This window comes from Oncorhynchus mykiss, chromosome 18 (genome assembly GCF_013265735.2).
Source record: "Oncorhynchus mykiss isolate Arlee chromosome 18, USDA_OmykA_1.1, whole genome shotgun sequence".
Lineage (NCBI taxonomy): Eukaryota > Metazoa > Chordata > Actinopteri > Salmoniformes > Salmonidae > Oncorhynchus > Oncorhynchus mykiss.
This window is the reverse complement of record NC_048582.1, coordinates 38,943,232-38,959,387: the sequence shown is the minus strand read 5'-3', so window position 1 is coordinate 38,959,387 and position 16,156 is coordinate 38,943,232. Positions and strand designations below refer to the sequence as shown.

Sequence of the window (16,156 nt, the reverse complement as noted above, 5' to 3'; positions counted from 1 at the left end):
CCTGACCCAAGGTATTTTCTCTTCACATTTACATTTATAGCACTGTTCCAGGAACTATGGTTCGGTACGGGAAAAAGTTTTACCTGACTTTTTTCCAAGAAGAAACACTTAAATGTTTTCAAATGTTTTGCTACAGTGTACCCTACTGAACACAACCCAGGGCTCTCCAGAGAGAAAGGACTAATTAAACTCCCCAACTAAATCACACATGAACTGTGCACTCCATGCTGTTGAACAAATAGAGCATCCCTCTCCCTCCCTAGCTCCCTTCATCCTCCAAAGTCATTGCTTTAATGAGATTAAAACAGTCACTTTCATTTCCATCCCAAGAGTGAAGAGATTCAGTGTTATTCAATTATTATTCAATTAATCAACTGTACTTGTAGTCTTGTGTTAAGGAATTCTGCTGCTTTTCTGGGCCTGTGTCTTTCTTAGCCTCAGCGTTCATTTCTGTGACCTTTGACCCCAATATCAACTGGACAATCAAGGTTACCTGTTAAGGTATTGAACAAACTTTACACATGTTTTTGTCACCTCAAAAGGGTTCATCTGTTGAGATGAGTCAATGTCCCAGTCTGTTTTGTAGATGTCACACCCTGATCTGTTTCACCTGTCTTCGTGCTTTTCTCCACCCCCCTCCAGGTGTCACCCATCTTCCCCATTACCCCCCGTGCATTTATACCTGTGTTCTCTGTTTGTCTGTTGCCAGTTCGTCTCGTCAAGCCTACCAGCGTGTTTTTTCCGCGTTCCTTTTTTTCCTAGTCTCTGTTTTCTAGCCCTCCCGGTTCTGACCTTTTCTGCCTGCCCTGACCTCGAGCCTGCCTGCCGCCCTGTACCTTTCAAACTCTGACCTGGTTAATGAACTTATGCCTGTCCTCGACCTGCCTATTGCCTGCCCTTTGTATTTTAATAAATGTCAGAGACTCGCACCATCTGCCTCCTGTGTCTGCATCTGGGTCTCTCCCTGTGTCGTTATAGTAGATCCAGCTATATGAATGGAAAAAATTTGCACCATTTAATTTCCAAACATTTTTACATTCATTTGTACTATTACCATCTAGTTTAGATGTCAAATAACACACTCCACACAATACATTTTCATATATAACTTTATTGAATATATTTGTTTTATTTTGTATTTATTTTTGAGGCTCAGAATGTTGTATTGCTTACCCATCACAAATGTCCTTAGTTTGATGAATGTGTATTCGAGTAGAAATATAATTTATTATGATCACAGGATCATAGGCTCTCAGACCCCTAACCCCAAGGTAGGATCTTTAAAGCAGTGGTTCTCAACTGGTTTTTCCTCGGAACCCAAAATAAACCAGGTTGTTTTAGTAGTGACCCAGTATTTGCATTGTGATAATATTCAAGAAGTTACAATGGGTATACCCATTCAAAACCTCCCGTGACCCAAATTTGGGTCGCGACCCACGAGTTGAGAATCACTGCTTTAAAGAAGAACAATAAGAATACAGTACATACCATCACTAAAATAAAGCCTATAATCTAATACACTTGTCATGAAGAATAAAAAACACAGATTAGGCTATGTTGGTTATACCTGTAATAACAAAAACAATAGCCTTAAAAATGGGATGATAACAATAATTATAACAATAATAATAATAATAATAGTAACAATTATTATTAATAATAATATTTGAATAAAATATATTTAAAATAAAATACAAACACAATATTACACTCATAATTTGCGCACATGCTTCCTGCATGACGCCCTCAGATTGAATTGTGATGGAGCTAGAAATCAATGAAAACTTTAAAATACAAAAATCATAGTTCAAAATGTACAAATTTACCCTTCATTTACGATTACAAGAAACAACAGCAATGTGATCATATTCAAGAAGTTACCATCTTTACAGTCTTGTAACCTGGCTATGATAATCAAGCACTCGGAATGATGAGACAAACCAAAGTTTACAACTATAGACACATTGTGCATTTCAAAATGAATATATACTCAATACTGTTGTCAATAATACATTTGATATTCTCGTCAGTGGAATAGATATATTCATAGTAGTCAAAAACAAACTGAGATGGCCCTGCACCTCCATGGCTCTTGCTCCTATCTCCAAGGCTCACACTGGCGTGGTTCTCCTGTTCAGCGTGTCCGAGTCAGTGTCCCTGTTTCGTTTGCCCCCGAGGCGGTCCAGGGTGCCCATGCCCCTCTCTCTCTCCATGGTGCCAGTGGACAGAGGTGGCTGCTGGGGGGTAAGACCGGAGGATGACAAGGTATTCAGGGGCGCAATGGCAGTGCCGCCGACCGCGGAATTCTGGCCCGCCGCAGAGAGGTTGGACTTGGAGAGAGAAGGCAGTGTACCGCTCATCATCACCCCCACTTCCTCATTGGGGAAGTAGCTGTGCAGCTGGTAGAGGGAGGCCCGGTCCACCGTGCCGTAGAGGGGGGGCCCGCCACCACCAAGACTCCCCATCTTGGAGTCCCGGGTCAGGGTATACATGGAGATATCGCCCCCTACTCCTCCACCAGCATGGTGCGGGTTGGGCAGGGTGGCCACAGAGAAAGGCGGGGCAGACGGCGGTAATGCAAAACTCTTGGCGTCTGTGGGTGAGGTGTCACGGGGGGAGCGTGGCGGGTCGGTAGAGTGCGAGCTGGAGCGGGAGCGCCGGCGGAAGCGGTAGCTGGGCAGGCGGAGCATGGCGTGCGTGGTGCTCTTGAAGAGTTCGGTGCGTGAGCGGCAGCGCAGCTCCTTGTTCTTCTCGATGTAGATGTTGACGGCCAGGACGCCCACCATCTCAGCCAGGATGAATGAGAGGCCTCCGAAGTAGAAGGACCAGCCGTACGAGTAATGCCACTTCTTGTCCTCGTCCTTCTTGGGCGAGATGTCGCTTAGCGCCGCAGAGATGTACACTATCACGCCGATAATGTTACTCAGGCCTGGGGGACAGACAGAGGTGAGATATAGACTCGAATATACACGGAACAAAATACACGCACAACATGTAAAGTCTTGGTCCCATGTTTCATGAGATGAAATAAAAGATCCCAGAAATGTTTCAAACGTACAAAAAGCTTATTTCTCTCAAATTTTGACCACAAATTTGTTTGCATGCTTTTTTAGTGAGCATTTCTCCTTTGCCAAGATAATCCATCCACCTGACCGGTGTGGCATATCAAGAAGCTGATTAAACAGAATGATGATTGCACAGGTGCACCACTCTAAAATGTGCAGTTTTGCCACACAACAAAATGCAATTGGCATGCTGACTGCAGAAATGTCCACCAGAGCTGTTGCCAGAGAATTGAATGTTAATTTCTCTACCATAAGCCGCCTCCAACGTCGTTTTAGAGAATCTGTCAGTACGTCCAACCGGCCTCACAACCACAGACCACATGCAACCATACCAGCCCAGCAAAGGACCACCACATCTGACTTCTTCACCTGTGGGATCGTCTGAGAGTATTTCTGTCTCTAATAAAGCCCCTTTGTGGGGAAAAACTCATTCTGATTGGCTGGGCTTGGCTCCCCAGTGGGTGGGCTTGACTCCCAAGTGGGTGGGCCTATGCCCTCCTAGGCCTAGCCAAATCTGCGCGCCTGCCCAGTCATGTGAAATCCATAGATTAGGACCTAATAAATGTAGTTCAATTGACTGATTTCCTTATATGAACTGGAACCTCAGTAAAATCTTTTAAATTGTTGCCTGCTACGTTCTTTTTACATATGCCATTGATTTTCTCTGAGCTTTTCCATAGGGGGGTGAGGGAATGGCTCTAAACGAACCGTCTCAACTTGATTACTTCTCTTGTGTTATGTCTCATTGACCCATATCTCCACTTAGGAGATAATATATGGCATATTACTAAATAAACAATATTTATTACTTCTGTTGTGTTGTGCCTCATTGACCTGAGTCTCCACTCAAGGGATGATATACTGTATGTGGTGGCAGGTAGCCGAGTGGTTAGAGCGTTGGGCATAACCGAAAGGTGGCTGGATCAAATCCTCAAGCTGACAAGGTAAAAATCTGTCGTTCTGCCCCTAAACAAGACAGTTAACCCACTGTTCCCCGGTAAGCCGTCATTGCAAATAAGAATTTGTTCTTAACTGACTTGCCAAATTAAATGTAGAAAAATCTCATTTACATTTACATGGGAAATCTAAGCCGCAACCAACATCATTAACATGAAACGAGTTATGGGGAGGGAAAAACAACACAAAAGTGAATATCATGGATGGATGAAATGATGGGGATAATTATATTAGCATTAACAACAACACTCGTTTCCGAGTTCAGAGACCATTGAGAACATTTAAGGCAGAGTAGGGCATTCCATCATAACAAGAGGAAAAGGAGTATGAGACACCATCGAGCATGATTTGAACTCCAGAACTAGGCTTCATCTGTGTCCAGGAAACCAGCCCCATGTGTACTGAGTAATAGAGAAACTGTCAAGAACAAGACGCCGGCGCCTTACCAGCAGCCACAAACAGGATGCCTCCTCCTAGGATGATGTTCCTCTTGCTCTTGTAGAAGCTGCTGGATGCAACACATATCGCTCCCATCAGGAGCAGTATAGCACTCAGGATGGGGAAGATACTGGAGGCTCGGACAACACCTGCAGACGGAAGGTGGTGAAATGTTCCTTAGTTGCTGATCTAAGGTCAGTTTCTTGTTGACAGTGGTTAATGGTTATAGTTGTGATTTGGGAAGGGTAATTTGAGCCTAGATCTATGCCTATGGGTATCTTCTACCTGGACCTTTGCTTAGATAGGAGATCCTATCCTCTGATAATATTGGAAGCGACTGCAAACGTATTGTGTCGTAACCTGCTGAGCTTAGCAAATACATATATTAAAGATGAATGATTAAATATAAAGTTGTGAAGGTGACTTGCAGGGGTAGAAACCCAAATGATTTCCCACTCGTTACGTTCCGAACAGAACCATTATTTGTTAAGTCACGTTCCGCTGTTCCGACCAGCAAAATAAAGTTCTGAACCGGTTTGAACTCCCCAAAAAGTACCGGTTTATATTATTCCTTTCTGTTCCATTTTAAACCTCTAAAATAGTTGGGGGGAAAATTACATTTAGCTGTAGATTAAATTAATTCACCAATCAGTGCAGCTAAACGAGCAGGTAAGCGATTTAATCTGTATAGGAAAGTCACAAAGAGCTAATTATATTTTGCCGTAACAGCATGGTTTTAATCATAATGAAAGACAAACACAGACACACTGTGCTGCCAGTCACAGTGTAAGGCGCCAGATGCAACTGAAATGTTGCAGGGGAGGACAAAGCAAGAGAGGATGGGAGGAAGCTTGCCTTGAAGCGCTGGGAATCTTGTTATGATGCATTATCTGAATTACGCCCACAGAATTATACCTACGGAGGATCAGCTCTATGGAGGAACTTGAATGTCTTTGAACTTCTGAGTTGGTTTAATGTTGGACCAGAGCAAACATACCTAGCTAACAAGCTTGTGTGTGCAGAGCAGCACTAGAATTAAAAACACATCTTACCTTTCTGTACTTAATACATCCAATGTGGTAACTATAGTATATCGCCCCAATTTCTGAAACCATGCTTGTAACGTCATCAGGTGGCTACAGTAACCTATGCAGGTAGCCTACACACACACGTACACGCACTGGTAAAGATTTCCAGCTGCCAGGCAGACGCTGGAATATGTTTCTGAGTGACACAGGGGCTTTGTTGTGGACTGGAAGAAAAAAAATGTCCGGAATGTAAAAGAATGTTATTGACCGGTTCCCATGCTTTTAAAATAACGGTTCCGTTCTGGAACAGTATAGATCACGGGCTCCGTTACTCAGATAATTGTGTTATTTTCCAGTTTTTGATTCTGTTCCCTGAACTGGTTCCAACCCTTGCTTTTCCGGCTGCGTATGTGACATTGTCACCATCTGGGGTAGAGTAATATGCCACACTAAGCATTTTTTTTATTTTTATTTAACACCTTTCATAAATGACTAAATGTATCCTACATTCTTATTCCAACCGATGTTCTGGTTGGATTGGAAGATCCCATTCCTTTGTTATAATTCCCTCCGGCAAATGAGAGATACTGATTGAGTTAGCTAACTCATAACCTTGTACCTCGGCATTCACTAATGCTGTTTCCCAGCATTTCTTTTCAAGTCGACATCACATCTTTCTAGTGACATCCTCCCACTGCCCACGTCCCCTTACTCACGCAGGAGATACTCTGCTGCCTCACACGTCCCCTTACTCACGCAGGAGATACTCTGCTGGATCCCACGTCCCCTTACCCACGCAGGAGATACTCTGCTGGATCCCACGTCCCCTTACTCACGCAGGAGATACTCTGCTGCATCCCACGTCCCCTTACTCACGCAGGAGATACTCTGCTGGATCCCACGTCCCCTCACTCACGCAGGAGATACTCTGCTGCATCCCACGTCCCCTTACTCACGCAGGAGATACTCTGCTGCATCCCACGTCCCCTTACTCCCGCAGGAGATACTCTGCTGCATCCCACGTCCCCTTACTCCCGCAGGAGATACTCTGCTGCATCCCACGTTCCCTTACTCCCGCAGGAGATACTCTGCTGCATCCCACGTCCCCTTACTCACGCAGGAGATACTCTGCTGCATCCCACGTCCCCTTACTCACGCAGGAGATACTCTGCTGCATCCTGATCATAGTCTGCATCGTCCGGGAAATGATTGATCTGAGAACACACTCCTCTCTTCAGCCCTGAGAAGGAGAGAAAGAGAGAGAGAGACCCTTGAGGAAGAGACGTGCCATTTCCAGGCCCAGGGAAATGTGCTCATCTGTGGGGACACAAATGTGCGTACAGGAACACTACCTGATCTAACGAGCACACTGTACTTTGTCAATGGTAGGTTACGGGGGGACTCTTTGGGAGATTCACCTACTGCTCACCTCGGCCACAGTACAGTAGACTATATGATTACAGACATTGACCCTTTCTCTCTCAGCTCATTCACTGTCAAGCCACTAACACCTCTGTCTGATCACGAAGTTATTGAAAGGGGGTAAAGGGGGGTAAAACATATGATATAATTAAATATAATTAAATCAATGTATACTGGCAATACGTGCAGCATTAAAATTGGTAAGAAAATAACAGAATTCTTTAACTAGGGGCGGGGCCTTCGCCAGGGTTGCAATCTGAGCCCTGCACTCTTCAATATTTACATTAACGAATTGGCCACTATTCTAGAAAAATGCTCAGCCCCTGGTGTTAGTCTCCACAATTCAGAAGTTAAATGCCTACTCTTCGCAGATGACCTATGCCTGCTGTCACCCACAGCACATGGCCCACAGCAGAGCCTGGACCTACTAGAGCAGTACTGCCAGACCTGGGCCCTGGCAGTAAACCCAAAAAAGACTAAAATAATGATTTTCAAGAGAAGATCCAGATCTCAGGGAATTAAACCAAAGTTCTCAATTGGTACAAAATATATAGAGTACTGTACACACTACAATTACTTAGGTTTAAAAATAAGCTCAACTGGACACCTTAATGAGGCAGTGAATGAGCTGAGAGAGAAAGCACGCATTAAAAAGCAAATTCAAATTGAAATACTTATTAAAATGTTGCTAAAACTAATTCAATATCTCATTGAACCAATTGCACTTTATGGCAGCGAGGTGTGGAGTCCACTTGCAAAACAAGATTTCAACAAATGGGACAGACACCCCATTGAAACCCTGCATGCAGAGTTCTGTAAGATTCTACTACATGTCCAGAGGAAAACTACAAACAATGCATGCAGGGCAGAATTAGGCCAATATCCACTAATAATAAAAACTCAAAAAAGAGCAATTAAGTTTTGGAAACATCTCAAATACAGTGACCCCCTCTCATATCATTACCAATCCCTGCAATGCCAAGAGCTGAGCAAAGAAAAGAGTCCCCTCATCCAGCTGGTCCTGGGGCTGAGTTCACAAACCTGTTCAACTAACGCACTGAAGCCTCAGGACCAGATCATCCAATCAATCAGGATAAACCAAATTACAACACAGTCAAAACAAAACTATATTGCTATATAACTATATAACACAAATGCAAACACACACACAAGCACAAAGCAAAATGCAGTGCTATCTAGATAGATAGATAGATAGATAGATAGATAGATAGATAGATAGATAGATAGATAGATAGATAGATAGGTAGATAGATAGATAGATAGATGGATGGATGGATGGATGGATGGATGGATGGATGGATGGATGGATGGATGGATGGAGAGAGAGAGGCAGAGAGAGAGAGAAAAACAGACAGAGAGAGAAAACGGAGATGGACAGAGAGAGAAAACAGATGGACAGAGAGAAATACAGAAATATGGGAGAGAGATGGGTATTAGAGAGTATTAGAGACAGAAACAGGACAGGACAGATATCTGGGGCTTGGTGTATGGACATATTAAGTATTCATTTGAATCCCTTTTCAAGTCGGTTGTGACAGTCAAATGAACCACAAACAACCCTTTGTACTCTGAAGAGGACAACAGACTTCATCAATAATTAAGAAGCTGTAATCAGTATGTTGAGCATCTGCCACAAATATTATATATAATGGCTGTTGTTGTCCTCTTTTGCGGTCTATCACTTACTGTAGGTAGCAAATGGAGTCCCACTCCATCAGACTATAACTAATGACTCATCACTCATACTTCTGACTCGTTACCGGAAACTAGGCGTATGTCCGCGTCACTATTTCACAGGAGAAACATTTTTTTTTTAAATCTAAACGCATTTTTGGGCAGAAATTTCTTCTGGAACAGTAGCTAAGGAAATGGATTACATTTTCAAACTAAGGGCAACCGTGGCGTCCATCCATGTAAGATATTTTGAATTTAGTCAGAAAGTCATTTTCATTTCAAGTTAAAGTGTACTATTAGCTAGTTAGCTAACGTTACATGTGCATTAATATCTTTTATTTATTTATTTTAATTGTACCCCTTTTTCTCCCCAATTTCGTGGGTTCCAATTGTTTTTTTAGAAGCTACTATCTTGTCTCATCGCTACAACTCCTGTACAGGCTCGGGAGAGACGAAGGTTGAAACATACTGTCCTCCGATCCCCAACCCAACCAAGCCGCACTGCTTCTTAACACAGTGCGCATCCAACCCGGAAGCCAGCCCCACCAATGTGTCGGAGGAAACACTGTGCACCTGGCAACCTTGGTTAGCGCGCACAGGAGTCTCTGGTGCGCGATGAGACAAGGACATCCCTACCGGCCAAGCCCTACCTAACCCGGACAACGCTAGGCCAATTGTGCGTCGCCCCACGGACCTCCTGGTCGCGGCCGGTTACGACAGAGCCCGGGCGCGAACCCAGAGTCTCTGATGGCACAGCTGTACAGCGCCCTTAACCAATGCGCCACCCGGGAGGCCCCATGTGCCTTAAAATCAAACATGTACAGTATGCCATCTGTAAATACGAATAAAATTGTTACATTTCGGGCCTAGTTGGTTTAGCCACAGAAAAAGCCAGCAACCTTCACGCTTGCTATGATTGGCTGAGATAATGAATGGCTTGACACGCCGAGAGATGAGTCTGGATTGGTCTGCCATGTAGCAGGCTTTTATCTATTTAAGCTGGTCAGTATGTGCAGGTAATTCTGTCTAATGTAGTTTACATATATATATATTGCGTAATAGAACTGCATAAGTGTTGCTCTCCACTTTCTTGAGGACCGAGTTTTGAAATCAGTGGAATGCATGGTGGAATTAGAGTATGATACAGTAGCTAAGGAAATGGAGAAAACACTTTGGATTACATTTTCAAACTAAGGGCAACCGTGGCATCCGTGACAGAGAGGGAGAAGCGTCCATCCATGTATATGGGTAAGATAGTCTAGCTAGCTACATTTTCTGATATTACACATTTTGAATTTAGTCAGAAAGTCATTTTCATTTCAAGTTAAAGTGTACTATTAGCTAGTTAGCTAACGTTACATTTATGATCTGTGTAATAATATTATTTGTATCTCAGAGCCATTTGCTTTGCTAGTTATAGCCTAATGTTAGCTAGCTAACATTGAACCTGATTGGTTAGCTAACTACAGATTCTTGCTGGTTCACTGTTTAGCTAGCTACATGTCTTAACAAAAGACTCCACTATGCACGTAACCATTTCAATTGAATGTTAACGATGTCACTGCGACAACTGTTGATATACGTAGCTGGTAAATTCGCTCTGGCTATCTACTCCGATTTCAGAGCACTTTCGTCTAAGTTACCAAGGCTCTGGCCAACATAAAAACAGCCTAACCAGCTCTGTTAGGGCGAGTAAAATAGTCAGAGTGAGCTGTTCTCTCATTTGTGTCTGGAAGTAGCTAGCAAGCTAGCCAACTTTAGCCAGTTAGCTTGGGTGCCCGACTGCTGTTGTTGGACAGAACGCTCGGATCAACCCTTAAAGAGACGGGTGGGCTAAACTTAAGAGGGTGTGAACGATGCTGAATAGGTGTAAACAAAAAAGAGCTCTTCAATAGGTGCACCAAAATATTCAAAGGCCATTTTCTCAAAAGTGAGGTTACAAGTTTATCAACTTTCAAAGCAGAATTACATTCCCATTGTTCCTCAACTGTAGTGTATGATAAACCTTTTTCTAGCTCTGAGTCTCTACCTGTATCCAATGTAAAAATAACATTAAAACACAATTTCAAATTTTCTACATAAGACTGAACCGAATTGGTCGATCACAATTGCCTCTTTAGCATTCGCTGGTCTCACGAAGCCAAACCTTCAAAATCAAGTCATTGTCACGCATGGTTCTCGACAAGACTAGTTTCTCGCAGATGACAATAGGGTAAAAATGCTAATGTTAGATCATGTTAGATAAGCAGCTCTTGAAATGTGCCTTTTTTTCTCCTGACTGTCTGCCACTGCCCACTGGATGTCCTCTAAATGCACTCCAGGCAGCACTGTGTCGAACCGTGTCTTTCATGGTTGAGCTGCTCATCAGCTGCACAACACACACACTCTTGTACACACACCTGCACATGCACGTATGTGCACATAAACGTACGATCCAAACACAGTGATCCACCCACCCACACACACCCACACACACACACACACACACACTGAGGCATTCATCTGACCCCACCAAAAGCCTGGAAATACACTGATCCCCCATCACCCCTCCCCACAAACATCTAGACCTCCCCTTACCCTCCAGACAGCATATCCTCCAGAGGCCAGAGTGGGTGAGGGCACCAGGGTCTTTCTTGTCCTTGTTGTTGGGGTCGTCCTGGGAGGAGTTGGCCGTGCTGTTGCAGATGAAGGCCCGTGCGTACAGCCAGTAGTCCGTCCCAATGGCCACCGCCATCAGGGAAAAGGCTGCAAACGCCCCCAAAGTGGTGAGGACAACCTGGATCCCCTTCTCCCACCACACCATGACTGGGCCGGAGAGAGGGAGGAGAGAGAGGGATTGAGAAAGAGAAGAGCTGGTGAAATGGAAAAGATAACTGAAAAGCTACAAATCAAGAGTATCCTCTTGAATGGTGTGGGTGTGCCTGTGTTTCAAAGGAAACAACCGATATGCCACAATTGACCCGTTATTGACCTGGATGTCCAAAACCTGGTGTGTCGATTTCAATTCAATAAGACTTTATTAATCCCAGAGGGACAATTAGAAAGGCATTGTCAGTTCTTTGTCTCTCTGATGACTTGTAATTGTTTAAATACAAAAGCCATTTGAGAAGGGAAAAAAACGAAAACTTCAGTATAACAAATCATATGGTTTCCTTTTGAATCCAGGCATCTGTTAAGCTGTCTTTGGTTAAGTGTTAACGTTAAGTGTGTGTGCGCGTATGTGCACGTTTGGTGAAGTGTGTTTCTAGTGAAATGTGTGTTACCTTGGGGCATGCCTCTGCCTTTTGCCTCCATGTCTGCAGCTTGCTGTTCCTCGTCAGTGAAGAGTGCGCATTCAGAGTCCCCTCTGTCCAAGCCGCATCCATAGACCGCTCTTCCTCTCTTGTTTCCTCTCTCGTTTCCTCTCTTCTCGTTCCCCTCTCTCTCTCTCTCTCTCTGCTCCCTGTGTTCCTCTTCTTCTCACTTACCTCAGTCTCTATGTGAACGTGGATCCACAACTCGAGGTTTCGTCCCTCTTCTCAGTAAGTGGCCATGGCATGCGTCTCAGCGTTGCTCCTGTGGGGTGAAGAATAAGAAGAAAAAAGAAAGGATTTAATAAATGAATGTGATGTGAGAGGGAAGCCAAGTAAAATGGTCTTTCTTAACCTTACAAAAAGATGAATCATTAACACAACTGGGTTTGAACATTATGCGATGACCAACCCGAAGGGAAAGAAGCTGATCCGTTTCCACATTTCACCTAGAGAGAGACAGAGGGATATATAAAGCAAGAGGGAACAGGAAAGAAGCGAGAGAGCGTGCTCTATTCCATTGCCATGGCAACAGCAAATTCCAAAGTCTAGGACGGAACAGAACACTGCGAGTGAGAAGCGAGTGGGGGGTGAGGGGCAGCTGAAACAGCTGAGGGGATTTTGCCACGATTAAACAGTAAATAAATACTGATGCTGAAGATCTCAATATGATATATATTTTTAAAAGAGTGAGTCATTTCAAAGCCATGATAAAACATGTAGAATCCTAGTGTACTGTTCAATTAAGGGAAGTAATCAAGACCATTCAGATGATGACAAGCACTTCAGTATCATTATGTAGTTGAGCTAACATATGCTGTATGTGAGCATCTCTGGTACACATCATGGCCATTAATATGGAGTTGTTCCCCCCTTTGCTGCTATAACAGTCTCCACTCATCTGGGAAGGCTTTCCACTAGATGTTTGAACATTACTTGATCCCATTCAGCAACAAGAGCATTAGTGAGGTCAGGCACTGATGTTGTGCGATTAGGCCTGGCTCGGCGTTCCAATTCATCCCAAATATGTGTTCAATGGTGTTGAGGTCAAGGCTCTGTGCAGGCCAGTTAACTTCTTAGTGATTCCTTCACGCGCCAATCCCGTTAACGGGATTGATTTGACAACACCCAGTAAAATAGCAGCACACCAAATTCAAAAACAGAAATACTCATAATAATAATTCATAAATCATACAAGTGTTATACATCGGATTAAAGATGAACTTGTTGTTAATCCAGCCATAGTGTCAGTTTCAAAAAGGCTTTACAGCGAAAGCAAACCATGCTATTATCTGAGGACAGCACCCCATCAAACATTTAATAAATTACCTGTAATCCTGATCCAAACATTTCAAACAACTTTCCTAATACAACTTTAGGTATTTTTTTAACATAAATAATCAATCAAATTTAAGATGGAGTAAACTGTGTTCAATTGCAGATAAAAACAACGTGGAGCGAGCTTTCAGGTCGCGCGCCCCAACCACAACAGTACACTTCACTCGACCCTCGTTCTGAACTGCCCTACTTCTTCATTTCTCAAAGGAAAAACATCAACCAATTTCTAAAGACTGTTGACATCTAGTGGAAGCGATAGGAACTGCAAGCAAGTGCCTTAGAAATCTAGTTCCCCATAGAAACCCCATTGAAGAGAGAGTGACCTCAAAAAACAAAATTCCTGGATGGTTTGTCCTCTGGGTTTTGCCTGCCAAATAAGTTATGTTATACTCACAGACATAATTCTAACAGTTTTAGAAACTTTCCAGTGGTTTCAATCCAAATCTACAAATTATATGCAGATCCTAGCTTCTGTGTCTGAGTAGCAGGCAGTTTACTTTGGGCAAACTTTTCATCCGGATGTGAAAATAGTGCCCCCTAGCCTTTATTAAGTTCTTCCACACCGATCTCTAAAAAACATTTCTGTATGGACCTCACTTTGTGCACAGGAGTATTGTTATGCTGAAACACGAAGGGGTCTTCGCCAAACTGTTGCCACAAAGTTGGAAGCACAGCATCGTCTAGAATGTTGTTGTAAACTGTAGCATTAAGATTTCCCTTCACTGGATCTTAGGGGCCTAGCCCAAACCAGGAAAAACAGCCCAGACCATTATTCATCCTCCACCAAACTTTACAGTGACACTATGCATTCGGGCAGGTAGTGTTCTTTTGGTGTCCATCGAACTACCAGATGGTGAAGCGTGATTCATTACTCCAGAGAACGAGTTTCCACTGCGCTTTACACCACGCCAGCCAAAGCTTGGCATTGCGTATGGTAGTCTTAGGCTTGTGTGTGGTTGCTCGGCCATGGACAATACTTTCATGAAGCTCCCGGAGAACAGTTCTTGTGCTGACTTAGCTTCCAGAGGAAGTTTGGAACTCGGTAGTGAGTGTTGCAACTGAGGACAGACAATTTTTTTCGCGCTACGCTCTTCAGCACTCAGCGGCCCCATTCTGTGAGCTTGTGTGGTCTATCACTTCCCTTGTTGCCCCTAGATGTTTCCACTTCACAATACGAGCACTTACAATTGGCCGGGGCAGCTCTAGCAGGGCAGAAACTTGACAAATGTACTTGTTGGAACGTCACTGAGCTTTTCAGTACGGGCCATTCTACTGCCAACGTTTGTCTATGGAGATTGCATGGCGGTGTGCTCAATTTTATACACTTGTCAGCAATGGTGTGTCTGAAATAGCCGTATCCGTTCATTTGAAGAGTTGTCCACATACTTTTGTTTATCATAAGATGCAAACGTACATACAGAATGATTCATGAGCAGCAAATACAGTTACGTTTACAGAAATGACCTAAAATGCAACTTTTTTCTATATTAAATTAGGTGATGGATGCATCATTCATCAAATGATTCAGTGTACTGCAGGAGGAGCCTTGTAATGATAATATAACAGCCCAAAAGTTAGGTGATAGTCATCAAACAGTGGTTTATGACTCACTATTCCTACCCCAGTTTCAAGAAGCAAAGTTTGTTCAATCCATACCTGAACCTACTGAAACGTGTTTAAATTATACACAAAGATGATCTTCCTCCATATTAAAAACCATTAGAAGGTTTATGTTTCTATAGTTGTTTCTGTACGTACTGTTTAGAAAGCAAATAACCTAGATGCACAGATATGGAGGGGTTTTGCCATCGGCAGCACATCAACACAGAATGATGATAAAGGAAGAGATCGAGTTCACGGACAAACCAGAACCACATACTGAAATGCATGAATGTACAGCTTTGGGGTACATGGGGGGGTGCAGTGAGTGAAAAAGCTGTTTTTGAATAAAAGGTCAAATCAGACGTTTAATTCCTTGAATTATGTCATCCATTATAATAAACATTATTGCATAAATGAATAGGCTAGGATTTTTTAAACGATTATTGGCTCATTTATCAAGGTTTATTAGGGAGGGGGGTTATAGCCTATGAACGTAATGCCAGTCTCAAGTGGATTTATTAGGCCTACATGAACCATCTTAAGACGGTATAAATGTCAACCATTTTGGTCCTGGAGTTGTTACACCATGCCTTGCAGTGCTGTGATATGATAATGTCTAAACTAATGAATTTGAAGTATTCAATCTGCACTGTATGCCAATGTTTGTTAGCTAGCCTGGCAGTTTTAGAGATATAACTTTTTCTAATTAACTGCCAATATGCCAAAATTCCATTAAAACAATGCAGTCAATCCACAGCCAGACACTGGATGAAATCAGTTGATGATAGGACATAGACAAGTTGTAAATGCAACAAGTATCATATTGTTTCATACAATAGCAGCCAGAGTTTTACAAGAAAATAGAAATTGAGACATTTATGGTCTGTTTGCATGTATGTTACAGGCTATTTATACAGAAAATGTGTAAAAACCTGTATAAACTGTATCTATATTTATATGAAAATATTGTAGCTTAACAATAATTCTATTACACAATATCTGATATATCACATGCCTTACTTTGATGTTCCTGCATAAGTAAATGTAGGATTATGCCTCTACTGACATTCATTCCAATTAGAACCATCGCTGCCATTTTCACCCAATTCTGGCCCCTCTAGTAATTTAATAGGACCTCTATGTGTCCACCTCATTTTCAAACATTGCTATGGGCAAAGCCAAACAACAGAGTAAATCATTTGAAAGAGTCAATTTATAGAGTATACAAGTCAAGTAAACAATTATAAATGTGAGTGTACAGGTGTAATTTTCTAGGTATTTCGTTCAAGTTCGCTAACGCTAACGTCAGCTAGACTTACTA

General features: G+C 42.8%; 1 protein-coding gene across 1 annotated transcript; it reads right to left on the bottom strand.

Annotated features, from left to right (window-relative positions):
* Positions 1-1,101: 1,101 nt before the first annotated feature.
* LOC110496182 (voltage-dependent calcium channel gamma-4 subunit-like) lies at positions 1,102-12,440 on the bottom strand. Its single transcript, XM_036952722.1, has 6 exons — positions 12,308-12,440; positions 11,869-12,160; positions 11,183-11,410; positions 6,645-6,728; positions 4,469-4,609; positions 1,102-2,929 (listed from the first exon to the last, which is right to left on the bottom strand). The coding sequence occupies exons 2-6, from the start codon at positions 11,897-11,899 to the stop codon at positions 2,112-2,114; spliced, it is 1,302 nt and encodes a 433-aa protein (XP_036808617.1). The 5' UTR covers positions 11,900-12,160; positions 12,308-12,440; the 3' UTR covers positions 1,102-2,111.
* Positions 12,441-16,156: the final 3,716 nt, after the last annotated feature.

What these genes read in the sequence shown, in the direction of transcription:
- LOC110496182 (XM_036952722.1), bottom strand. Translation starts at nt 11,899, where the DNA reads ATGGAGGCAAAAGGCAGAGGCATGCCCCAAG. An exon ending in AGGCAGAGGCATGCCCCAAG is followed by an intron (nt 11,411 to 11,868) that starts GTAACACACATT and finishes TCTCCGGCCCAG; the next exon opens with TCATGGTGTGGTGGGAGAAG. An exon ending in GAGGATATGCTGTCTGGAGG is followed by an intron (nt 6,729 to 11,182) that starts GTAAGGGGAGGT and finishes TCTCCTTCTCAG; the next exon opens with GGCTGAAGAGAGGAGTGTGT.